We start from the raw sequence: 26,155 nt of genomic DNA, 5'->3' as shown, positions 1-26,155 counted from the left end.
GCGCACCTGTGTAATGGTAGCAGTGGGGGCTGGCTCACGTGACAAAGAACCAACCCCTACATGTGGTAGGGGTCCCGGGATCCCACAGGGCATGTGGCCCCTGAGGCATGTGTCCCACACAGCGCGTGGCCCTGGCTGTTCTGAAGTTTGAAAGTTTTATAATAAGCCATCAAGGAGCTTAAATGTCACAGATGGGACCCTCTGCCTTTCTCTGGGTCTGTGATTGGATAGAGCAGGGACTCTTTCCCCAGCTGAAAGAAAGCTACTGTTCTCACTGAAAGAAAGAGGACCCTGGTAAGGGTCCATAGGGAACCAAGGGTTAGCCTCCCTGTGAGTCAGACCTTTGAGCATCATGCAGAGAAGGGTGTGTCTTGTCCCTAAGGCCCAAGTGCTGGCACTTGCCTTTCTCTGTACAGAAGGATGGAGACAGGGCCTGACAGACCCAAGACATGGCCACTACCATGGCTAGCACTTTCCAGGCAGAGACAGTATAATGCCAGCACCTATGGCAGTGTGAGGATTTGAAGGGGTGGGGGTGGTCCATCGATTATGCTTGTGATCATGTGAATCAACCTGAGTGGAAAGTGACATGGTGCAGCTTGTCCATGCGCAGGTCACCCAGCGCAACTGCAGGGAGGATACAAAGGTTCAAGGTGGAGGCTGATAAGGTCAGGCCTCAGAGAACCAGGAGGGCAAGTGATGAACTGGGTGGACAGTGAGTAGCACCGGGGTGTAGGGCAGGGTGCAATTTGCCCCAGCAGGAAATATCAGCTCTAATCCAAACTGTACAATATGCCAGGCCCCCCAGGCTGGTGTTAAGTTATGAGCCCCATCCCATTCCCAGCCTGTTTTGACTGGGCTGGAGCTATCTATCCAAGCCCTTCTCCATTCATTGTCACCACTGGGAGGGAGGATCGCATCCCTACAGATCCTGGCTGCCATTTCCACTCACTGTCAGCCCATCGATTACGCTGTGTCTCTGCTCTGAAACGTCCGTGGTCTGCTGGAGCTGCCTGTCTGGCTATTCCCAGAGCCTGCATAAATCAGCAGGCTGCACAAGCTGCACACGTGGGGCCCTGCAAAGTGCCTGATGTCCCAGCCCTCAGCAGCCATAGCTTCCCACTCCGCACTATCGTGCTTGAAAGGGAGCTCTCTACACCAGGAGCTGCTTTCTTGGCTGCTCAAACCTAAGGGGGAAGCATGTAACTGGGAAGAAGAGAGAGAGGGACAAGAAAGAAAAAGAGACAGTATAAAATGAGGGACCTGGGACATCGGAAAAGTCAGAAAGGACAATCCAGGCTCCATCCTGTTTGATAAACACTCCTGGGGCTAAGGAAGGATTGGTGTGTGGGGTGGTTAGAGAGGGGTGTGTGTTATGGGGTGTCATGGTTATGGGGTGGTTAGAGAGGGGTGTGTATGAAGGGCATGTGCCCCCGGCGGCTGGGGGGCCACAGCTGCGCCAGTGGCAGCAGGAGCACGGCGGTGGTGGGTGGGGAGCTTCCACAGATGCCACCGGCACTGTTGGTGGAGGGGTGTAGTGAGCACTGACCGAGGGTCCCTGCAGGTGCTTCGGGCAGCGGTGGCCAGAGGCAGTCAAGAATCGTCGCCTTTTTGCAGGGGGTGCATTGCCAAGCACGGGGGGTGCACATGCCCCTCCTATGTGTCGCCCCTCGTGGAGGGAGAGGGGAGCAGAATGGAGAGGTGTATGTAGGGTGGGGGATGGGTATTGGAGAGCTGGATATGCAGGCTGACCTTTGGGGGTGGAGGTGTGGGTTGGATAAGGGGAGTGTGGTGTGTGTATGTGTGGTGGGAGTGAAGAATGGAAGGTCTGTACAAGGGAGTATCTGGTATGTTGTGTGCTAGAGAGTTCCTCCCCAGAGATCAACTCAGTTCAGGGGTCGGAAACATTTTTGGGCAGCGCCAAAAACACCTGCAACCTCAACTTGTAAGATGCTGGGGTGCCAGGGGCAGATGGTGGGGGAGCCATGAGGGGCCCGATCCTTGTTGTGGCAGTGAGGACCCAGCCCCTTCCCTGCCATCTGTCCTGAGGCACACATGCACCTGCCACCAGCAACAAGCCAAGCTGGAGCTCCGCAGACCCCAGTGTACCTGCTTGCAACCCCCTGGCTGCCTGCCAGAGCCAGGAGGCAGGCTCTGGGCAAGCCTGTCTTGGCTGTGTCAGGGCTCTGGGCAGGCTCCTGCCACCTGCCGCAGAGCCTGGGCTGCTCACAGCAGGCAGTGGGGAGGCTGCAAGCAGCTGCATCAGGGTTCACAGAGTCCTGGCCCAGCTCGTTGCTGGCGGTAGGTGCACACATGCCTTGGAGCAAGGGCAGGGAAGAGGCCAGGACTGCACTGCCCCAACAAGGATTTGGCCCCTAATGGCCCCCCTGCCCCCTGTGCATATCCCTGGATTAGCTATTTCTTATTCCAAACATAGGGGGAGGCTACAGTGCTTCCGAACGTTCTGGCAACAGGGCCTGGCGCTACATATGTACAGGCCTCAGCCTAGAGAAGTGGCAGTGCCATGGGCTGGGCTCAGGCAGAACCGCAGGCACCACTTCCATCCGTGAGATTAGAGACACACGCCTACACAGAAATACACGGCTATGCATTTAATCTGAAACTCTCTTTGAAAGTGCTCCAAAAACAGAGTCAAAACAGGGAAGCGGTAGATGATTAATATTAATAAGTCTATTTGCATTAAAATGGCCTCAATAGTCGTATGCCAGCTAGCAATAATTCCTGAAGCTCGCCTTGTTGTGTGGACTGCCCAAGACCTAAGGACACATCTTTTAGACAGAGGCTGGAACAACTTTGAATTGTTACTCTAGGTTTAGTAATGCTGTGGGCAAGGTTATACATAGCCTGTGTTTCAGCTGAGTGAACTGAACTACCCATAAAGCCCATTTCACATATAAGGCAGAGGTCAGGCCTAAAAACTAGTTGCCATGGGTTGCCTGGGAGGAAATGCTGGAGGCTCATGGTTGATGGAGATGAGGAGTCAGTGAATTTGCCATCTTTGGGTGGAGCCACAGATGCTCTGAAGAGTAGGGCAAAAGCCTGCACTTGGAATAGAATGATTGCATGCACAAATATAGACTGGGGAATGATTGGCTAGGCTGAAGTACTGTAGAGAAGGCCTTGGGGGGGTTACACTTGACCCTAACTGAATATGAACCAACAATGTACTCTTGTAGCAAAAAAAGGCTATACACTACTGGTTTGTATTAACAGAAGTGTCATCTGCAAGGCAAAGGAAGTGATTATTCCACTCTATTCAGCACTGGTGAGGCCTCACCTGGAGCAGGCTCTCCAGTTTTGGGCCCCACACTTCAAGAAGGATGTGGACTGGTTGGAAAGAGTCCAGCACAGAATGACAAAGGTGATTAGGAACCTAGGAGGCAAGATTCAAAAAACTGAAAGAACTAGGGTTATTTATCTGGAGAAGAGAAGACTTGGGGTTTGGAGGGGTGGGGGGAAGAGGTGGCAATTTTGATAACAGTTTTCAAATACCTGAAAGGTGATTAAAGAAAGACTGGAGATAGACTATTCTCTGTGGCCAGAAGGGACAGAATGAAGAGCAAATGACTCAAGTCACAGCAGAGGAATTAGGTTGGAAATCAGGAGGAACTTGGTGACTATAAGTGTGGTCAAGCATTGGAATAGGCTCCCTAGAGAAGTCGTGGCAGCTCCATCTCTGGAAATTTTCAAGAGCAGGCTGGGCAGGCACTTGGCTGGGATGATTTAGTCAGGGATGATCCTGCCTTGAGCAGGGGCTAAACTAAACATCCTCGCAAGGCCCCTTCCAGCCCTACTTTCCTATGATCCTCAGAGTGTTCCAGGGGACTAGTGCTGCTGATGTGCCGTGACTGGGGAGCAGCTGCTGAAACACAAAGGCGGCTGGCCCTGGGGGGATGTTTCCAGATGAAGTGCCTCCCAGTGGGGCTGAGCTGGGATGTGGAGGCAGACCACAGAGTGGTCCCAGGGCCATAGAGCCAAACCTTCCAGTGGAAGTCAGCAATAATGCAGGCTCCACATCCCCAGAGGCCTCTCCACACTGAGCTGCCTCCTCTTGGAGGTTCCACTTAAGAGGATTCCTCAAATAAGAAAAAAATCCAACCCCCCAGAGGCCTTCTTGTGATTCAACTTCTCTCTGGTGGCCTAATTAGGCCAGCTTCTGACACACTAGCAGGAGCCTGTCTGATCGATGGCAGTAGCTGAGAGTGGGGCTGGGGGCAAATCTTCGGAGGAAGAGGAAGATGAAGGGGCTTTTGAAAACTGTAATGGACAATTTAAAGCCGTCAGGCTGGACAAACACGGGGGGAGTTTGTGACGCCGACCAGCAGGGGCTGCATCACTGAAAGCAGACGGTGGTGGGGAACATGTTTAGCTGTGGTAAATAAGCAAAAAGACACAGCCATTGTGTCTCCTAGTGTGCTCCCAAAGAAAAGGGAGCTGGTGGGTCTACTAGCATCAGCTTTCCTTGGTTACAGCAGGAGGCGGCACCTTGGGAATCTCTGAGGAGATCCACTAACATTATCAGTGCATCACTCTGAGGCCAGGTCCCAACCAGCACCACCCACTTCACAGCTGTACCCTGCTCTTCCCATCCAACAGCCACTAGGTCCCATGTGCAGTGAACACTGCACTGCCATGGGTCGACCATGGGTGTGCACTGCTCACTGCCCATATCTGTGCTGGGTTGCTGCCAATGCTACAGATTGCCAACGACTTCCACCGCTGAGGCTCACCCTCTGTCCTGTGAAGGGACAGGCTCCTCCGCCCATGTATGCTGGGAACAAGACAGTGTGTGCTGTTGAGAAGGTAAGCTAATGAATGCAAATGCAAATCCAGAGCATAGGGATCTAAAAATCAGGAGTCCTATTCCCTTGATAGACAGACAGACATCTACCCACCAACCCCCCCAGCTACCCACCCACTTACGTGGTCCTCATTACTTGAGTATCTAAGCATTTCCGAATTCTTTAATAAGACAAATCTAACCAATAGACAATTTGATAACAGCAAATTTAATGGGTAAATAAATAAGAAATTAGAAAAATAAGACGGGTAGACAGGTAGCGTAGGTAAAGCCAGACTAGAGACACGTTAGGAACAAGGAGAGAAAGAACCAGAGAGGTGCTGTTGTAGCCAGGAGCCCCATACATCCCATTTGGAATAAACAAATCTTTCACTTCTGGAAAGAAAAAAAAACACCTTCCGGATGATACAAACATTTGCTGCAGTGGATAATTGATGCCGCTGATGTTCTCAGAGCTTGGACATCAGGACAAACGGGAAGCAACAGATGGGCCGGCACATTCTTAGCATCTATTTTTGCATCCACAGCTTTGTGAGATATTATCACAAACAAGTGTGGTGCTAACTTCCTGTGTGCCAGTGCGTTTAATCACAGCTCATCCAGCCCCTCTCTACTACACTGCCAGGACTGCAGACTCCACATGACACTGTACACTGCAAACGGTTTTCATCAGCTCTTGCGAATACATTTATATCTCTTGTTAATGACCCTCAGCCTCTCCTTTTCCTTGTGACTCTTTGGGGATGCTTATTCCTCTTTTGGCCTCAAAAGCTTTCTCAGCCCAACAGTCAGGAGGCAGGATATTCCCCAAGTAGGTCTGATCTAAGGCAGACACAATGGGCTGAGCTTCAATCTTCCCGGGACCCTGGGAACACACTTGTATCAGTAGCTCATGCTGAATTCAGTGCCACTGTTCCACTGTGTCACTGTTCTGGGCCTCCCTGTTCTTGGTATCTGAGCTGGCACGCGGCTGTCTATAACCACTGCACTCACACCTCTTCCCATAGCAGTACAGATACAGCTTGAGTGACTGAAAGTGTATGCTGAACAGCAGAGAGAGAGATGCAGTCCTGCGCTCCCTTCTCATCCTGTGCAACCTCCCCTCCCTCCAGGTTAATGGAAAATTAAGGTAATGCCAAAACTATTTTTCCAGGGCTCTCTCCCCATCTCCTCTCACTGCTTTCCACTCAAAAAGTCAAAAGGCACCTGTCTGTTCTATGCCATTCTAGTCTATCCTAGTTTCTACTATCACTCGTCTTAAGATATTTTGGATCCACTTTCATGTGACCTGTTGTCCTTATCACTGCTCCTCTAATGGTTATACACGACTCTGGAGGAGCCATTTCTGTGTAATTCCTCCCACATGCTTTCTCCAAATGGAATTTCTACTTCTTCTTGAACATACTCTGGGTAGTGACAAACCAAGAGTCATCAGTGAGTCCATGCCAGCACATGAATGGACAAAACACAGTGCTTCAGAGAAACCCTACAACAGCAAAGTCATGTTTGCAGCCTGGCACTTGTGAATGTCCCTACGACAGCAAAGCCCTGTGTACTGTACAGGGCCCTTCTACAGCCCTAGAGCAGCAAAGCAATGGGCAATACCCGGAAGAACCATCAGGTAGTGGCCCCTGCCTGAGCCAAGTTGACAGTCTCCATGGACCAGGCTCTGTGCTAGGGTTGCATCTCCTCAGGCCTTCGAGACAATCATGTTCCCCTGTAGTGTATTGGCGGAGAATAAAGTAGGGCTAATCCCAACTGTTCTTTGCAGGAGCTCTGTGCATATTTTCCAGTGGGCCAGCTCTTTGAGCTCTACGGAGAACTTCCTGAAGTTCTGGGTTTTCACCCATGTGGTGAGAAACAAAGCATTTTCCAATTTCATGCATATTTTTCCCCTTACACAAAGGAAGAGTGACTGGCATAAGGTGGATGTGAGCATTTCTCTCTGGAAGCAACGTATAAAAATGTTCTGTGTCCAACACAAACTGGCAGAAACTGAGCCTGCTTGGCCAGTACTATAGTACCAGTGTAGTAGGAACCTGAAGCCACAGTGTGGTAGGTAATGTACGTGCACATGAGAAGCACTCCCCTGCTTTGAAGAGGGCACATATAAACAAAGGGAAGGCAGAAGCTCACTGAGACTGAGGTGATGTGACTTGGCCAAGATCACATGACAAAAGGTGAGGTTATAGTTTCCTGTCTTCCTATACCAATGCTCTATCCGTTAGGCAATCCCACTTCCCTTTGCCAAGCTGCTAGAGGCCCTAGATCATTAACCAATGCAAGTGAACAGTTTTTCCTATGGAGGACCTGGAAGGCAGCCGTCAGCACAGGGACCAGCAACCAGTCACGGCTTCACTGGTCATGCCATCCCGTACCACTCTAGTCTGAGATTCTTCTGGGCCCTTGTCCCCCACCTGTCCCCTCCTACCTCCATCATGTGCAGTCCCTCCAACCTGGTTACTTTCCCAGTCCTCACTGATACCAACTGCTTTAATCTGGGCTCCTTGTTTCTGCCCATTTGCTTTCAACAAACACATGCTTGTGAGGAAAAGCTTGTCCCTACACCTCCAACCCCAATTCTCCCCTCTCATCCTCCTTCCCTCCCTTTCTCTCTCTCTTCCCTTCCTTTTCAGTATCTCTCCATTCACCACCCATCCCTCACATCCACACCAGCAGACGCTCCTTTCACCCACTCCCTCTTCCCCAAAGCTCCTAACCAAAGCAGCCCACACCCCACCTGGGACACTGCAATGTGCACCTCAGGAAGAGCCAACACTTCTCTCACGGGGAAACAGAATACCCCGACAGGGAAATGCTTGCTACAACTGCTTCCCTAGGACTGGAAAGGCAATTATCTTTAGCGTCTGTACTCTGCTCTGCTGTAGGCTGACAGGATGATGCTGGGGGGAAGTTTTCTGAGAACAGTGTGGAAGATGAACACTCCCGCGCAGTGGAGATGCTGTCTGAATTTTCTCTCGGGTCGTTAGTGGAGGCAGTTTAGTATTCAGTGGGCGTGTGGCAGGTGCACACACAGGCGTGCACATGCACACACAGAGTTAATGTATTCCTCTGAAGTCAGGGACTGTGGGCCAGGCAAAGGAACTTTGCTATAGCAATGCTCTAGGTTGCCAGAGCCCAAGTAAGGCAGCGGCTTTCAAATGTCAGGCGGAGGCAAGCGCTGAGATAGGGAACAGCTACTGGGACTGGGGGCAGAGGCCAAACTTATCACTGCTTTCAAGCTGTCTGTGACCTAGCCCAGGAGAGTTATGGTTCCCTGGAGGGTCTGAGCTTATACCAGCTCCCCTGGTGCAGTCCGCTCTGCCAACCAGGAGACTAGGGGCTGATGTGGCTCTTAGAAACAGTAGCTTGCTTCCTTTGCAAAGACATCAGGCCTATTTTCAGGAGAGTGTTGAGGCATGTCCACACCATCTCAGTATGGCGCGAGGGAGCTCTTCAGTGTGATCAGCACCACCTCCACATGTCCAAACTGAACTGGAAGTAGGGTAGCTGGCTTAGTGTGGCGCTGGATACTGGCTGCATACCAGTAAGTCTCTGAGAAGAGCTCACTGGTTTATGGCAAGTGCCCCACTAAGCTGGTTACACCACTTCTGGCTTGGGAGGTAGTACATGAGGAGCAGTGCTCCCTGGCACCATACTAGGGCAGTGTAAGCAATTTTCCAGATTAGCTGGGTGCTGCAGAGGGGTGCAGTGCAGGGGATTTGAAATGCATCTCCCTTTGCATGCCTTTTGGAAGCCCTCACAGTAGGGCTATGTGAAGGTTCGGTAGCTGATTTGATTTGGAGGAGATTCGGCCCAATTTGGTGGCCATGTCTCTGACTCCAAATTGAATTGGGAGACCCATTAAAAGGTCCGAATCAATTCAGAAGCTTCCATATTGATTTGGAGAGATTCAGCACCAATTCAGAAATTTGGCCACAGGTTATACAGGCAGCAGTCCTCAACCATGCTGGACACAGCTGCCTCCAGCTGGTAAATCTGTTGGGGTGGGCAGAGGGAAGAGGCATGGGGGGCATATCAATGCCCCCACAGTTAAGGAGGGATTGGGGCTGGGGCTGGGGCTAGGACAAGCTGCCCAGACAGGGTGGGTGGGGAGGTGGGGCGCAGGACTTTGGGAGGGGGGCTCCTGCCATTGTACACCACTGTGTGCTGCTGGTCAGGGAGTTGCTGTTCCGGTGGCTTCTCTAGCGGCTCTTGCCACCGGTCTGGAAGGGCATAGGAGTAGGCACAGAGCGCAGTGGAGCAGGGACTACAGGGGTGCTGCGGCCACCCTAAAATTCTCCATAGCCCCTGGCACCTGCCCTGCCCCGATCTGGGTGCACGTGCTTGCACCCATGCCCTGCCACTGTTCGCCCAGCTGGGGTGAAGCTGCGGCTTGTCCAGGAAGCGCAGGGAGGCTGGAGCGACATCCACTGCTGCGTGCCTGTAACAGGGGGCCTTCTGGAGTCTAATCTGCCATTGGCTGTCCACCTGTTTCTGGGCCAACTGCCTGCCTCCTCGCCTACCATGCCTTGTTGTTATATAATTATGTTGTTAATTAGGTGGGAGGCTGCCTATTTTTTGCCCTGATGCCAGGGGGCACTCTCTGCAGCTTTGTTCCTCTCCTACACCTCAGCCCAAGCCTTGCAGATGGCGTCCACAGATGTTAACCTCACCGGCCCCACACTGGACCCCAGAATCCTCCAATCCAGACTCCAACTGGATCTCTCCAATCAGGTGGCCTACTCCACCCTCATTCTAGGCTGCCAAGCTCCCTGAATTGTTCCCCCTCTCGGGTGTGGTCTCCCCAGGACCTTTGGCCACACAGGCCCTGGCCTCACCTCCAAGGCCAGTCGGAAAGCCCAGGCCCTGATCTCTGGGCATTCCTCGCAGTGGGCCCCTGTCCCATTTGACCCTTCCAGTCCTGGCCCCAGCATTGACCAGTCGAGGGTTTTCAAGTCAGGTCTATGAGCCTCTAGCCCACTCTCTAAATTAGGTCCACCTTCTTGGCCCAATTATGGGTTAACTCACCTGGTTGTGGGAGCTGGGATTAAGGTGCCCCAGCCCGCCTTTCACTGGGGTGGTAACTGGCCTGGTATTTCCTGGGGGCTCCCACACCACTGAGAGCCCCACCAAGCCAACCACTCCTGGCAGGGTGCAGTTTTAGGTCATGCCCAGGACCAGGAGCCTCCAAACCATCCCCTACAGCTCCTGCCCTGACCTCCAGGATGTTGCATGAAGCCTTGCAGCCAGGCGATATTTCTGCCTGGGCTGCCAGCAGCAAACTGCTCCGTTTATATAGGTGGCCAGAGATCTAAAATGGATGTTACAATCAAGCACCTGCTGGCTGCTTGGCTCAGCTCTTAAAGTGGCAGGCACCAACAATGCCCTGCCACAGTGCCGCTTGTCTGAGGCAACACAGCAGCACTGTGCTGCACCTCCCCTCCTTGGCTGGGCAAGCAGCGGGAGGGCATAGCCCCAGCTCCCAGTGCCTTCTGCCACCCATCTGAAGTACAGCCCAGCTCAGCCTGCCTTGTGCTGATCTGGGGGCACATACCCTCTCCCATGCCCTCCTGAACTGGAGGAGAAGCTACCAGATGAGCAGCCCCTGGACCAGCAGCGCACAGTGGCAGGAGCCCCCCTCCTCAAGTTGAGCACCCCCCCCATCCTGGCTGGGCAGCTTGTCTCAGCCCCAGTCCTACCCTCGCCTGAGGGCATTGATCTGTTCCTTCCATGCCCCTTCCCTCCCCCCTCCACCCACCACAACAGACTTCCCAGCTGGAGGCAGCTGTGTCCAGCATGGTTGAGGACTGCTGCCTGTTTAGTCTATGGCTGAATCTCTGGATCGATGCTGAATCTCCAGATCTGAATCAAATCAGGACAATGATTTGAATCACTGAATTGAATCACTGTCCTCTGAATTGGCCAAATCCAAATCCAAGGCAAACACTCGCTGCTTCGCACAGGCCTACCTCACAACTTTTAAAACCAGAAAGGACTGCAAGACCATCTACCCTGAACTTCTGCAGAACCCAGGGGATTTTACCCAACTACCCCCAGACTCAACCCAGTCACTTGTGCTTGATCAAAGCCAATCCTCCCATCTTGAAGATGTCAAGAGACACAGAACATCTGACTTCCCTTAGAAGGAGTGCTGGGGGTTAATTGCCCTCACCATTATTGAGCTGGGCTTGATTTTCCAACATGAATGCATGGGGCTTTTGATTCCAGCTGCTGTCTTTGTGAGATTACCAGGCCCTTTCATACCTAGAGTTTTCTCTCACGCTAGGGAAGGATGCTTGTTTGCTGCAATCCAATTGCACCTTGGTTTCTTTTTTAATAAGCTAAACACATTTTGCTCTTTAAGCTCCACTCTGGAAGACACTTTCCCCAGCCCTCAAATTGCTGCTGGGGTTCCTCTCTCCAACACCTTAGTCTTTTTTTTCATATGCAGGTGCTGTCAGTGGACATAGCATTCCTCTGGGGTCTCCACAGTGGCATTCACTGAGGCCAAAGCACCCTCCTACTCACTACCCACTCCTTCTGCATTAGCTGCCATGTGAGAAGCTGCAGACCAGGGAAGCTGCTTTAATCCAACCCACAAAGAAATTCAACTAAGAAGTGGCTTAGTGGGGCCTTTGGTGTGATGAGAAACTGCCAGGACTAGGGCCATTTGGCTTATTAAGGAGATGAGTTAGAAGGGACTTGACCAAGGCAGAGGGAATGATTGAGACACTCATGAACACAGATCAGTCCCTCCTCTTTATGCTGCCCTGTTATACGAGATCAAGGGGACAATCCATGAAATTGAATCTGCAGCCAATAAAAGGCAATACGTACAGCAACCTGCCAGCTGGGAGAATTCAACCCTGCAAATGGTACCTCAGTCAGCTGCCAGGCTGAGTGGGAGTGGGGAGAGAGGGAGAGGGTCCAAGGCCCAGCTGGTTCCTTTAGGAGGGCTCTGAGGTTCAGCTCAGCCCTGGACCCCAGGCTGGACTTCCTTGTGAGAAGTCCCCCCACAAAAAAACATACCGTCATAAAGTGACTGCTTGCTCAGTGACAGAAGTGAGTCCAAAGGGCTGGATAATCTCATGGGCACTGATAATACTTGTGGTTAATCAAGATGACAGAAGAGCAACTAAATGCCAGGCTTCAGGGCATGAAATAGCTGTCTGTGGGGGCCATAAGATATTCCCTCCTCCCTGCAGTGTTGCTATCGCTGAACAATAAAGCAGTGGAAACCGTTGGCAAGGGAAACAGCATAGAGGTTAGCCTTGAGCAGTGGCTGGAGACCAGCTTAGCTGGACCAACAGGGAAAACTCTATGTGGGTGCTAAGGGGTGCTGTTTCATCAGTTGTTTCAGCAGTATATGGACTAGGCCAGGGGCAGGCTATTAGCTTGGGCAGAGGGCTGCTTACTGAGTATTGGCAAGCCATCGAGGGCCACATGACAGGCAGCTCAGGGCAGATAAGTATTAATTTTCTAAATTTTTTAGGGGCCTTGTGGGCCAGATAGAATGGCCTGGCAGGCTGCATCCGGCCCCTGGGCCACATTTTGCCCACCCCTGAACTGGGCACTATCTGGGGACTCTAGAGATCTGATTCCTCACTTCAGGTTCCAGTCTACCTAGGGTTCACTCCCTCCTCTGCTACAAACTCCCACAATGATCCTGGATTTAATCCCTCTGCACCTACATCCCCCATGTATCAAAGTCGGGTAGAAAGCCTCACTGTCTCCCAACCCTTTCAGCTGGTGAGCTCTTTGGGGTTGAGAACATCTCTCTCTATGAGGATGTACAGTACCTGGCACATGATGCTAGCTTGGGGGCTCACTGTGCCCCTGCATTAGGAATCATATTATATCTATTTATGGGGAGGTCCAGAAGGAACAGGTCCCAAGTGTAATCCATGCAGCTAAGAGTGACTTCTAAGAGCAAATGGTATCTGCTTTTCTATAACTAAATTACTTGGCAACATAAAAGGTTGAGCAGAGACTTAGATGCTCAATTGTCCCCTTAAATGCTGCCTGCTCCTTCTGCTAGATCTGTCTCTAAGCTGCCTCCTGTCTCGCACTCACATTCTGGCTTGTTGACTGTTTAATCAAGGGTGACAGGATTTCTCAAGTGGATCTTTTCCATTAGGGGTGAAAGTTCCTTGTTCCCTTCCCAAAACATGAAGTGCATTAAATGCAAAATCTACCCAACAGGAAGGCTATGGAGTTAAAAACCAAGCTGGGAAATACAGAAGGGAGAAGCTTGGAGATCTATGAACATGAGTACTGCATTTATACATGCTGTGATATTATGCCAGATTTAACCCAATGCACAGAGCCTCGGTGGCATTTAGAATTATAGAAAAATAGAGCTGGAAAGGACCTCAGGAGCTTATCTGATCCAATCCTCTGCTTATGACAGAATCGTCGCTGTCTAAACAATCTCATCCAAGCTTTTAACCATGCTTGTAGCTAGAAAGTTCTTCCTAAGATCCAACTTACATTTCCCTTGTTGCAATTTAACACTGCTACTTCTTGTCCCGTCCCCTGGGACCATGGAGAATAGTCTGGCCACTGCTTACACAAATCGGGGCCGAGCAGCAAAATATCTTTGTGGATCTGTGCATGCTGAGCTCTTTGGAAAACGTGGCCTTAACTGTTCCAATCTGGAGCTGAGCGTTGCTATCAACAGGGCCTCAACAGTAATGCAAAATGGTAGCAGGGTTCTTCTGTTAACATCCCACCAGGAAAGTGCCGAGGGAAATGCTGTTGTTCCTTCTGGTTTCCTTTGTTTTTGGTTCTAGGATTTGCCTGTTGTTTACTGTTATTCTAGCAGTGGTATGGAACCCAAAATGTCACAGCAGGGCTATAAAGTAACCAAGCAGACCTTTGTGTGTCCCAGAGCACTTTCAGAAGCAAAGTCTATCTCCCCACTTCCATGTTGTTCCTAGGAAAAGGGAAGTGCAGCAGAATTCCCCATGCCTAGAGCCCCCACCTCCGCACCCACCTGTTGCAGAAGGCAACAAACACATAGATAAAGTCAAATGATGGACTGATGGGTGATGGGCTGGGTAATGGAATAAGCCTTTTCCATCTTAAGGACCTGTGAAGCCTTGATAGGCACCAGCAGGAAACCTCTCTGGGAGAAGCTCTGTGGAACGGATACCTCTTAGCATCTCCCCAGAGGAACAGAGCCTCAGTTTGCTCACAGCCCCCAAATCAGGAACACCTCCCAGTTACCTCCCAGCTATTAATTCACAGCCAGAGAACTGTGCTGACAGCACTATCCCTGTGGAGCAAGAGAACCACCCAGGGGCAAACAGAGGTATCCAGGCTCCCCATACGCTTCTGTCCTCCCTTCCTTAAGGTGACCTGTGAAAATCTCCTCACAAGGCTCTCCCAGCTGGAAGGACATGAAACAGGCAGATCAGAATTGCTAGGCCAGAAGTGCCCCAGCACTGAGTCACCTGGATAGGAGGACCACAATTTTGCATGATCTACTCTTGCTCAGGGCCAGGTGTTCAGGTGCTCAGCATCCACCTGCCCCCAGATTGTGGAGCCCTCTTGAAAATCTAGTTCCTAAAGATACATCTATAACAGCAGTGACAAACCCCTCAGGATCTCAGGTTGAGCACCACTTGTCTACACCACTTCAGTCACGCTCCTTAAAGCATGCCCCACCCACCTGTGCCTGCCTGCCCGCATCAGATACAGGAGTAAGAAGATGAAGCTGCTCTGGGATCACTTCTGTCTGTGGTGTGCTCCAGAGCAGCGGCTGGGGGAGGGGAGGAGAGGGGACTCAGGGAAGCTTCACCAACCCATTTCTGGGTTTGGTGCTTTGTAGGCCACATGGGCAGTGCCAGGCTTTTTGGCAGTGCCCAAGAGTACCAAGGAGGCTGTACAGACATGCCCTACGTATATGAGAACCTTGGGACTGGTTCTTTGTAATGGCAAAGACCTTCTAAGAAAGACAATTACAATTAGTATTACTGTTGTTGCTGCTGTTATTGATATTATTGTTGTTGTTGTTATCACCATATTTGGCAATCATGGATTTTAATGCTGTGTTGCAATATTATTATTGCATCATAGCAGTGTAATCCACTATTGACAAATGATGATGATGATGATAATGTGGCAAGTGGGGAGTAAAACATTTTAGCAAATGGCAACCATATCCACAGCCTAGTCACTCACAAACACCTTCAGGCTTCCCATCCACCCTTCTCACTGAGCCTCATACTCCCCATCCCCCTTAACTCTATACAAAGAATTTAAACCAAGCAAGAAACAGTTGAGGCCAAATATGAATAGATGGTAAAACTCACTACCACAGGAGCCCCACGTGTATAAGAGCTTAGCAAGGTCCAAGGCTGGGCAGTTTGTTCCTAGCTGATGAGAACATCTGGAGTAGCAACAATTAATGTCAGTGGGTTCTTGGAAAGGATGTAAGACCATATACTTCAGGTTTAAAACCAAACTCTAACTATTAGGGCCTATCCCACAGAACAGATTGTCCCACTGCAGGTGCTGTGGGGATCTAACACTTTCCTTTGAAGCATCTGTCATCAACCACTGCCAGAGGCAGGACACAGGGCCAGGTGGATCATGGGGCTGATTCCAATTGAAGAATCCTATGTCTCTTCTTGAAATACACTCAACTGGTTCTTTTCCAAAAGCAGAGCAAAACCTTCAGCTTCTCCAGATGTTTCAATACCTGGACTAGCCTCCTCAGATGGAAGAGTCTCTCAGCACGTATTTAATGCCCAAAGCTAACAGCTCCAGACAGCTCTGGGTGTTTATAGAGCAGATGACCCTCTGTCTGTCTACCCAGCTGGAGAAATGCCTATGGTAAGAAGCTACCAGAAAAAAACTAGGAGAAAAATGAAAGAACTGGAAAGGAAAAGTTGTGCATGGAGGATTCAGGTGGTTACCCTAAGAACTGACAGGGAGAGATTGTTAAAAACCAGGAGGCAGCAGCTACTCAGAGTTTGGAGTGGGGTAGGGAAACACAGAGCCATTACAAGGGGGGCTGATGACATGTCTCGATGCCCCTCTGTTGGGCTGCCTGTGCAGATTTGTCTCTGCAGCATGCCCCACTGGAGCAGAGTCAGGAAAAGCTGACTCAAATGTACCTTGGTTTAGATATCAGCAGGAGCAGGCCAGCAGAGTTCTGTTAGAACACAGCGGGGGAAAGAGGAAAAGGAGGAAAGAAGCCTGCCGGGCAGAGGCCAGGCACGTCAGCAGCAAAATTTGTGGGGGAATGGCCAGAGCCAATATGGTGACTGCTACACTCCTAGGAGGACCTGCTGTGCTCTAGGACGCATGTGGTAGCAGACTAGGTAGCATCAGTTAGGAAGACAGCTGAGTTCTGAGACAACTTTGATATTAGCATGTTAGCCTTGGTTCTCTCTCAGGGAAATCACCAAGTGGACCATGCTTTACTCTCAACCTCTCCCTGCTGCTTCATTTTCCCCATTGTGTTCCCACCTATAATCCTTTTGCAGAAGAAATGTCACCAGGCCACAGTGCAGCCAGCAGGGCTGTGTACAGCACTGAGTTCTAAACCTAGCTCGGATTTGCTCTGTGGTCTAGGACAAAACACTTGGGCCTTTGTAACTTAGTGTCATCCTTGGAGGGTAGCAGGGGTCAGCCCTCCTCACAGGGAGAGAGGAGCCTGGAGTTTGAATTCACACCCAGGATCTAAGTAGGTGCTTAGGACATCCTTACATGTGCTCTGGGGTGGGGCGGGGGGAACATTTTAATTGGAGTGCTTCTCTGGAGCTGCTCTAATTAAAGTGCCCACAGTGTCTGGTGTATTCAGCATCCCATGCTTCAAAATGGCAGCAGGGGAACTTGTTCAAAGAGTTTTAGTTAAAGCGCTCCCACTGCCATTTTGAAGCACAGGAGTATTGAATACATGTGATGCGGAGGCTGCTGGAGCACATTAATTAGTATGTTCCAGCAGACTCAATTAATTAGAACATTGGGCACGTGAATAAGTGACAGAGGAGCACAAGTCCCCCCAGTGCTTCTAAGTCATATGAATGTGTGCTGTAGAAAATCTAATCTGTAACCACACAAATGCAGGCAAAGCAGCTTTGCTTCCAGTTCACCTTTTTGCTCATTTTCCCTTATGTTTCTCTTGTATTCTGTCCATTTACAGCACCATTAAAATGCTAGCCCTTCTTGATAAGGGGTCAGCTGCTGCCCCACTATGTGAGAAATTGAGAATGACTTTATGGCTGGCTCTATTGGGGTTGCATCCTGTAGGCGCTAACGTATATATGCACCCACCCCACAGCAGAAGTGAGGGGTCCTGCAGTGGGTACCAGGGATGGACTTTGCTGAATGAGGCAAGGCACCTAGGGAAGAAGCCACATCCATAAAGAGACATCACTTACCCTTGTTCCTCCATCATCTCCTGTAGCTCCATGCACTTCAGCTCCACCCTCCGCTTGCGCTCATGGTCCAGGATTTCCCGATGAGCTTTCTTCACCAAGCTAGGCTCCACAAGCCGCACCTCCTCCTCAGGCTTGTGCCAGGTGCCAGAGGCCCCAGGCTGAGAGAAGCCATTTGATGCTTCCTGTGGGGAAGGCATCTTGGCCCCGTTGTTGTACAGGGACATCCCAGTGTGTGTGTGCGTCACCCTCAGACTCAGCAGCTCCTGCAAGGGATGGAAACACATACATGGTAAGTCAATCCCAGCCTGCCCATTCCCAACCAGGACAAGAAAAAAATAGAGTCAAGCAGTAAGCTGCTCGGCTAAATTAATACTGACAGCTTAATGGGGACGAGCTGTTCTAATCTGCTTCTCAGGACATCAGGGATGCGTGCTGGCAGCCAGGCACCATTAACTCATCTTCCAGTGCAGAGAGAGGAGGTGAGTCTACTCTAGGAAGGGTCCTGGCAACATGCTGGTATAGGCCATTGCATGGTGCAGCCTAAGTAGAGATCCACCATGCCACAGCAGTGAAAAAGCATCATTTGATGGGGGCTCCCAAGCTACCAGCTTTTCATTCCTCAGCAACCCGCACTGTGGTCCAGCAGAGGTGGCTTTGCTCTCTCTGGGATACTAGAGGGATGGTGTAGAAAAGGTACTACAAAGTTTTGTAGCTGGTCATGTCTATCCAGCCTATCCCAGCTCAAACATGATCATTTTCCAAGGAAGTGCTGGGCCCTGACAGTCAAGCTGGGTTCTGTTCCTTCTTATGCCTGACTCCCAACTGTGACAGCTCTGAGCCCACAGGGACAGCTGCATGTTCGTCACAGACTGAAGTTTCACAGACAGTTCTGTGGAGTGTGCATGAGGAAGAACAGACTCTCTCAGGCCTTGTGGTTCCCCAGTGAGCAGATTAGCCTCTCTCACAAAAGGAAGCAAATCTATGGAACCTTGAGCTTCCATATCACTTTTCCAAGGAGAGCTGAATTTTAACCAGCATGACAGAGTGCTATTTAATGGAAATTCAGGAGTTTGCCAGAGTTGGCTATACAGAGTAAGAGGAACCTCAGAGATGCTTTGTTCATGTGTGTTCTGTCATACCTGGGTGAACTGCACCCCAATGTGGAGGCCTGTGTCATAAGTGAATCTCCTACACATGCCTACTGCTGGAACATCTGCATGGGATAGGTACCACCAACGCCATCTCTCCTAAGGAAGAACAAACTTCCCTAAGGAAGAGGAGACACCAACAGCTACCACCAGCATTGAGACATCCCAACTGGTGGACAAATATGGGTTGACCACCTTAGAAACAACTACTTCACAGGGATCTGAGATGGTCCTTACTAGCACAGAAGCCTCTCTTCTTTATTTGTTATCACAGAAAGACTCTCCTGTTGAGCTAAACTCACTGCAAAGGGGGATTCACTTCCAGACAAACAAGGGGCTAAGACCATCCCTGGTGCAAGTCCCTGGTGTTGCACCAAAATAACTTGGCTCCCAATTAAATTGCTTTTGTCCCGTCCTTTCTCTTCTGCTGTCATTTACTAGAAGCTGTGTTAATGCTTTGCATTTCTACGCTGCCTTCCAAGAAAGATCCAGCCAGAGGTCAAGTCCCAGCCCTGCTGACATGGGCTTGATGGCAACAGACAGCTCAAAGCACATGGCTTGTAGTGGGAGGAACACTGGAATTTTGGCTAGGGAGCCATGGGCCGTGGACTCTCCAAGTTTGTGCAGTGCAAAGGCTGTTGGTGCATCAGGGCTCAGCTGAAAGACATCTGTACAATGAGATTAGACTAATTTACTCAGAAGAAGGGCTGATCTGACTCTCCCTGGGCTCCTAAGCCATCTTTCTAAGGCAAACGAGTGTTTCTATGTGTAGCTTGTTCTAACAGTGTGGTGCCTTGTGTTTTATACAAAGGTTGATGAGCCCACTTGTCCTGACAAGGGGTGTGGTGAGAGAGCAGTGGAGACTTCTGGCTACAACTGCAAATCTGTGAGTTCAAGCCCTGCACTCAGGCCAAAGAGTGCTCCCTAGTTGTAAAGTGGGCCACTATGGCTGGGCAGGCAAAGGCAGCTCTATGTAATGTCAGATATGTTGCTCCCTTGTGTGCAGCTGGTTACAGAAATTGGTGTGGCCCTAACCATGGTATCCTGATTGACTGTTCGGTTTGGAAGGACCTTTGATATGACTCCTTGTGAGCTAAGAGTCATTTAGCATGTGCAGTAGAAGCTCATCCCTAGGTCCTGCTTCAAGGCAGCCCTTGAGCTGACTCTTCTTTTGGTCTCTGACAGACACAGGATCAGGCCTACTGCAGTAGCTTCTGCTCAATTCTGTTTCCCATCCCTGTGACATCTCAGTGGAAAATGGATCTCATGGTGCTGCTGAACTCTATAATCTTCTATAATCAAGATGGGATCAGAGGAGGGCCAAACTGAGGTACTGTGGGTCAGGGGGAAAGGGACCTGGTATTGGGGTTCTAGTATAGACCGCCATACCAGGAAGATGAGCTAGACCTGGAATTCTCCAGACAGCTCTCAAAGGCTGTACAGTCGAGAGATATGGTTGTCATGGGTGACCTAAACTACCCAGACATCTGCTGGGAGGAGCGGGCAGCCAAATCAACTGTGTACTTAGGTTCTTAACCTACATACAGGACCTACACCTAACGCAGGAGGTACATGATCCCACTCGGGGAAGGCATTGCTGGACTTGGTGTTAGCTACAGAGGCTGACCTGGTGGGGAATCTGCAGGTACAAAGTAACCTAAAGAATAGTGACCATTGATTGACTGAATTCACTATCCAATGAAAGGTAGGAAAACTAACCAGCAGGGCTGAAGTGCTAGTTCAGAAAGGCTAACTTCAGTGTGCTCAGGAGATTAGTTAGTGAGGTGTTAAAGTTCAAGAGCATTGGTGAAATGGGGGTCCAGGAAGGGTGATCATTCCTCAAGGGAGCAATTCTATGGGCACAGAAGGCGACATTCCCATTGCGCATAAAAGGGGGCAAAGAGGCCAAGAAACCCTCTTGGCTGTACAGGGAAATCCAGGAAAGCCTGAGGACAAAGAAAGAAGTATACAGGCTGTGGAAACAGGGGGTACCTACCAAGGAGGAGTATACCTCCCTGGCTTGCGCTTGCAGGGAATCAGTTAGGAAGGCCAAAGCAGGATTAGAATTTAGGTTGGTGACAAAAATTAAGGACAACAAAAAGTCCTTCTTCAGGTATATAGGGAGCAAAAGGAAAGCACAGGATAGCACAGGACCCCTACAGGACAAAGATGGGCAATTGGTGACAGAGAGGGGGGACAAAGCTGAGCTCTTCAATGAGTTCTTTGCATCTGTATTCCTAGACATAGACCAAGATAAATCTCCCAGTTGGATCACAGACAGACACAGGAGGGACACCAGCCCACCAACTATTAGAGCAGACTTAGTGAAGGGGCACTTGGAGGGGCTGGATCAGCGGGCCCGGATGAACTCCATCCAAGGGTGCTGAAGGAATTGGCCAGTGTCATAGCAGAGCTGCTGGCATGGCTGTTCAAGCACTCATGGTGTTCCTGTCAGGACCCGGAGGACTGGAAAAGGGCCAATGTGGTCCCTATTTTCAAGAATGGGGGGGGAGGGAAGAATCAGGAAACTGATTCAATTAACTGATTCAACTAACTATAGGCCAGTTAGTCTCACCTCTATCCTTGAGAAAACTCTGGAAAAAATCATTAAGGACCACATTTGTGGGAGCCCATCAGGGGAAATGATGCTGAAAGGAAATCAGCACAGCTTCACTGCAGGTAGATTCTGCCTGACTAACCTTGTTTCTTTTTATGACCAGGTCACAAAATGCTTAGATGCAGGAGTTGAGGTAGATGTAATCTACCTAGACTTCAAGAAGGCTTTTGATACGGTATCATTCTTTTCTTGTAAATAAACTGACAGGCTGTGATGTAGATGATGACACGGTCAGGTGGGTGACAAATTGGCTTAGGGGTCACACCCAGAGAGTGGTGGCAAATGGGTTGATATCGACCTGAAAAGAAGTGGGCAGTGGAGTCCTGCAAGGCTTGGTCCTTGGACTGGTGCTGTTCAGTATCTTCATCAGTGACTTGGATGAGGGTGTGGACAGTACCCTGTCCAAGTTCACAGATGATACCAAATTATGGGGCAAAGTCAACACACCAGAGGGTAGGGAATGGATCCAGGTGGATCTAGACAGTTTTAAAAAATGGGCAGAACGAAATACAATACATTTCAACAAAGACAAGTACAAAGTGCTGCACCTGGGCAAAAAGAACCACCAACATACTTACAGGCTGGGGGATGACCTTCTCAGCAGCACAGCAGTGGAAAGGGATCTTGGAGTCATAGTTAACTCCAAGATGAACATGAGTTGTCATTGTGATGAAATGATCAACAAGGCTAACCGCACTTTATCATGTATTAGTGGATGCATGATGAACGGGTCAAGGGAGGTGATGCTTCCCCTCCATGCGGCACTGGTCAGGCTGCAGCTGGAGTACTGTGTCCAGGTTCAGGCGCTGCACTTCAAGAGGGAAGTGGATAACCTTGAGAGGGTGTAGAGGAGGGCCATTCCTATGGTCAGAGGCCTGCAGGCAAGGCCCTACAAGGAGAGACTGAAAGCCCTTCTGAAGAGAGGGCTGAGATGGGATCTTGTGGCTGCCTATAAATTCATCAGGGGAGGGCAGCAGGGAATAGGAGATGCTCTATTTACTAGGGCACCCACTGGAGTAATTAGAAACAATGGCCACAAGTAATGGAGAACAGATTTAAGTTGGGCATTAGGAAGAACTTCTTCACAGTAAGGGTTGCCAGAATCTGGAAAGGGCTTCCAAGGGAGGTGGTGGTCTCCCCTACCTTGGGGGTCTTCAAGAAAAGACTGGATAAGCAACTAGCTGGGGTCATCTGACCCCAGCACTCTTTCCTGCCCAGGGCAGGGGGTTGGACTGGGTGACATACTGAGGTCCCTTTCAACCCCATTATCTATGAATCTATGAACTGAGGCCCCTCATTAGATTCCCTGTCTGTAGCAAAGCACCGGCTGGGCTTGAGGCCTCTTTTGGAAGTGAATTATTTGACTGAACACAAATTCATAGCCTGCGTTTTGATCGAGTCTGAGAGGTTCTCTTGGGGCTACACTGAATCCCCACTACAGGACAATTTCAGCTGAGCTGCCCAGCTAGTGCTAAACAGCTGGATGTGCTGGAAGCAAAGTCATGGCTATCGGCAAGGGGAGATGCTGATTAGGTACTGATTGTTAAATAGCAGGTGCACAGTACAGCTTCCCCTACCCCTGGAGCCTACTGATGAAATGTGGCTGCTTTGGCTCTCAGAGAAACTTAGTTGCAATATTAAGCCTGAGACTTCATCATTATTATTATGAGGAACCCAGCAAAAAAGTCTTGGGGGTGACATTTTCCTGCCATATACTGAAGGCAAGAACATTTCCTCAATAAAGCAGCAAGAATGGCACAATCCCCTGCAGTCTCATCATAATCAGAGACTAGAAAACCTGCTTAGCAAGTGAACTACCATGAGTAAGGGGCCAGTGCTAAGGTGAAGAGTGTGGACACAGAGGTTCATTTGTGCTCTTAATATGCATCACACCTGAGTGCACACCAGCCATGTTCCCTCCCCCTGTGTCAGTGCATTCTGGGAAGGCTTGAGGCATTCCCCTGGACCTCAGCAAATTGAGATCACTGGAACTGAGCTGAGGATCTGGCCTGCAGTCTGTCAGCCAACCTACATGTTTTTTGTCATCACCTGGGCACCTAGGAGCAGAGGTGAGTCTGGCACAAACCAGCAGGGAATCAAAGTGCATCTCACTGTCAGTCTGTCTTCCCTTCACTTAGTCTGGATGGAACTGCAGGAAGGGGTTTTTCCCAAGTGTTCAGTATCAGCCTAAACCTGCTGCTTTTGAGGGTAAAACTCCCAGCACTGTTAATTAAGCCCCCAAAGCTTTCAGCAGCAATGGTTTTGGCCCATCCTGAGCTTTGGTGGCTCTCCCCAAAGGCTCAGTCCCATCTAGACATTAGTAACACCTGTACTTGGCTCTGTTGGACTGTGAAGCTTTTCTGCAACCTCCTGCCTGGCCTGCATGCCAGTCATTTCCTTCCACCTGCCCATTACTCATCTGTTGGCACAGGAAAGGAAGCAGCCCCTGGAGAGTGGGAAGGAATGAGATGTCTGCTCCAGACAGTTCTCAGCTTGCGGATCAAACCCACTGACCAGACTCCTGAATCCTCTGCTTCCTAAAAGCCACTTCCCCTACCAGCACACCCATACAGGGGGCAGTGAGCCCTCTGAGCTCGATGGGGGACTGCTTAGTCATTAGCAGGGCTCTCAGGGAGGACACTGCCTAGGAGGATCACACAGGACACATTAGACCGTTGGGGAAGGTGGTAATGCGGAGCACTTTCCCAGCCTCCTTCCCCTGCTGTGATCACTCAGGACTGTCCATGTGGCTGTATCCCCTTGACACAGCACCTGTATTAAAGACACAGCTCAGACCTGTACCAGTGTCAGCTCAGAAATGCTGACACTAAAGGAACAGCTCTCCTTCCTCTCTCTCTCTCAGCTCCCCAAAATAGATCTGAACTCACATATTCATTTCTTTAAAACTGATTAATCAGCTGGGACCACATGCCTTTATACAGCACTTAAGGCACTGGGCTCAGAGTCAAAAGATCTGGGGACCGTTCCCAGCTCTGTCATGGATGCCCTAGGTGCCCTTGGACAAGTTGCCTCTACACTTGCTCCTGTTGGGACTAAGATGCCTGGAGGTTCCTGGCTAGTGGGTCTTGCTTGTCCATTTACGGTCACACTGGTTGCAACGTTTAGGGTCAGGAGGGAATTTTATCTTGCAGTCAGACTGATACAAACTCCTCGGCAATGGGGGCATGGCTTGCTTCCTGGTGGTCTCTCTAGTATATTTTAACAAACACCAGCAGCAAGACATTGACAGTACCCTTGTCCCACTGCTTTAGGTAAGGGTGATCATGGTGCTTTGGAGCAGTGTGCTTGTTGGTTGCGTGAGTGGGTTGTTCAGTCGTTTTAGTAAAAAGTTCAACAAACACTTGCCTAGGGTGATTTAAATGATGATCCTGCCTTGAGCAGTGGGTTGGTCTATATGTGACCTCATGAGGGCCCTTCCAGCCCTACTTTTCTATGATTTTGTGATATACTCCTTCCCTCAGTTTCCCTGAGGTACTGCATAGGGAAGATGGCATTGCAAAGCCTCACTAAAGTGTTTTGAGATCCTGAACACAAGGTGCTGGAAAAGTGCTCAAAGTGTCATTATATTGAACAACCTGACTAATTGGTACAAAATATAATGAGGGGAAAAAGCAGGCTGGAAAGCCAAGGGATGATTTAACAAGATTTCTGTCCAGTTGGTACAAAATGCAAGTTGTTTTCCCCCCACCTCGGTCTGACGCACACAGCAGTTTGATTCCTCTGGGGGCTTTTGCCCATATGGTTTATGAGTGCCTTATTACAGGATCAGTAATTGCTTATGTCCTCGACCGCTTTGCACTTTAGTCTCGACTCACCAGAAGATGAGTTGCTTTGCTTTCGAATTATTCTGCTCTGTGCAATAAAGATGCTAATTTCCCACTGAGTCTTTGAAAAGGAATAACAAAACAGACAAAGAAGAAGACCAGAGAAGCCCATGGCTCTTATTGCAAATAAAAGCAGCCATTAGCCAGAGAACATGAGGAGGGAAATAGGACAAACAATAAACAACACTTGTAAAGGTGAGCGGGGCACTGAGAAAATACTTATGAGTTCCCAGGCTGGGTGTCTCGGGCAATATCAGTTTGCAGAAGATGGAAGATGCAATCACAAGGGACAGTGAGTGTGATGGCTGGGCTGTGGCTCAACCACCAGCCACGCCGAAGAATGGCGCAGAAGGGTCTTTTGTGGCATTGTAAGACCAGGCGGGACTGGGAGCAAAATACAGGACAAATCCTTTCCCTTCTTTGTGCCTCAGTTTCTACATCTGTAGAATTCCTTTTATGACTGTGTGGCTGAGGGGAGATCAGTGCAATTTACCTTGATTTTAGCAATATACTGTGTCCCATGACAGTCTCATCTGTAAGCTAAGGAAATGATTCTCAACCAATGGTTCTCAATCATTTTTAGACTCAAGACACCCTTTGGAAGATACTAGCTCTTAGCTTTTACTTGATTTTTGACTAAAAATATATACTAGAGCAATTCTGGTGCAAAGAACTCAGGAAGCCCATGCTGGGGCAGAATACTTTAAATTCTGTGCATTCCTATTGGAAACCTCTGTGTTTCTCTTGTGAATCATGTTTGCACACCTAAAAGCACTAACACTGCATGCCAGACCACAGTACCCTTGAAAGAATCTCAGGGCACCTCATGAGACTCACTAGTCTAGATGAAAATATTGTACTGTGGGCATAATCATAGTACTCAGTGGGTGTGTCTACACATGCGTTAAGGTGCTTTTCCTAAGGCACATTCAATTTATTACCTCCAATGCGAGGTACTAAACAAATGCACATTAGGCTGCTTTAATGCGCAGTAGCCTATTTTACTGCGCATTAGCGTAATTGCACATTTTTCTACATGACATTTTAATGCGTAGTAAAATAGGCTACTGAGCATTAAAGCACACGTGAAGATAAACCCAGTCAACAGTCATCAATAGCTCAATGTCTAATGGGGAGGAAGTACCGAGTGAAGTTTCCCAGGGGTCTGTCTTGGGTCCGGTATTGCTTAATATCTTCATTAATGATCTGGATGATGGTATTAAGTGCATACTTAACAAATCTGCAGATGACAACAAGCTGGGTGGAGTTGTAGACACACAGGAGGATAGGGATAGGTTCCTGAATGCCTTCAAAGAACTGGAGAAAAT

The 26,155-nt window shown here is 49.7% G+C and overlaps 1 protein-coding gene across 2 annotated transcripts in view; it reads right to left on the bottom strand.

The window, feature by feature from the left end:
* SRRM3 (serine/arginine repetitive matrix 3) overlaps window positions 1–26,155 on the bottom strand; it is a 171,097-nt gene that overhangs the window by 59,996 nt on the left and 84,946 nt on the right. For both annotated transcript variants that reach the window (XM_090025525.1, XM_090025526.1), the window contains exon 2: window positions 17,218–17,480. In XM_090025525.1, coding sequence (XP_089881651.1) covers window positions 17,218–17,441 — 224 coding nt within the window. In that variant the 5' untranslated portion in view covers window positions 17,442–17,480. The remainder of the gene's footprint in view (window positions 1–17,217; window positions 17,481–26,155) is intronic.

Source organism: Crocodylus siamensis, chromosome 13 (genome assembly GCF_052110815.1).
Source record: "Crocodylus siamensis isolate JL-2025a chromosome 13, ASM5211081v1, whole genome shotgun sequence".
NCBI lineage: Eukaryota > Metazoa > Chordata > Crocodylia > Crocodylidae > Crocodylus > Crocodylus siamensis.
The sequence above is the reverse complement of the archived record's forward strand: the minus strand, read 5'-3'. Positions and strand labels throughout refer to the sequence as shown.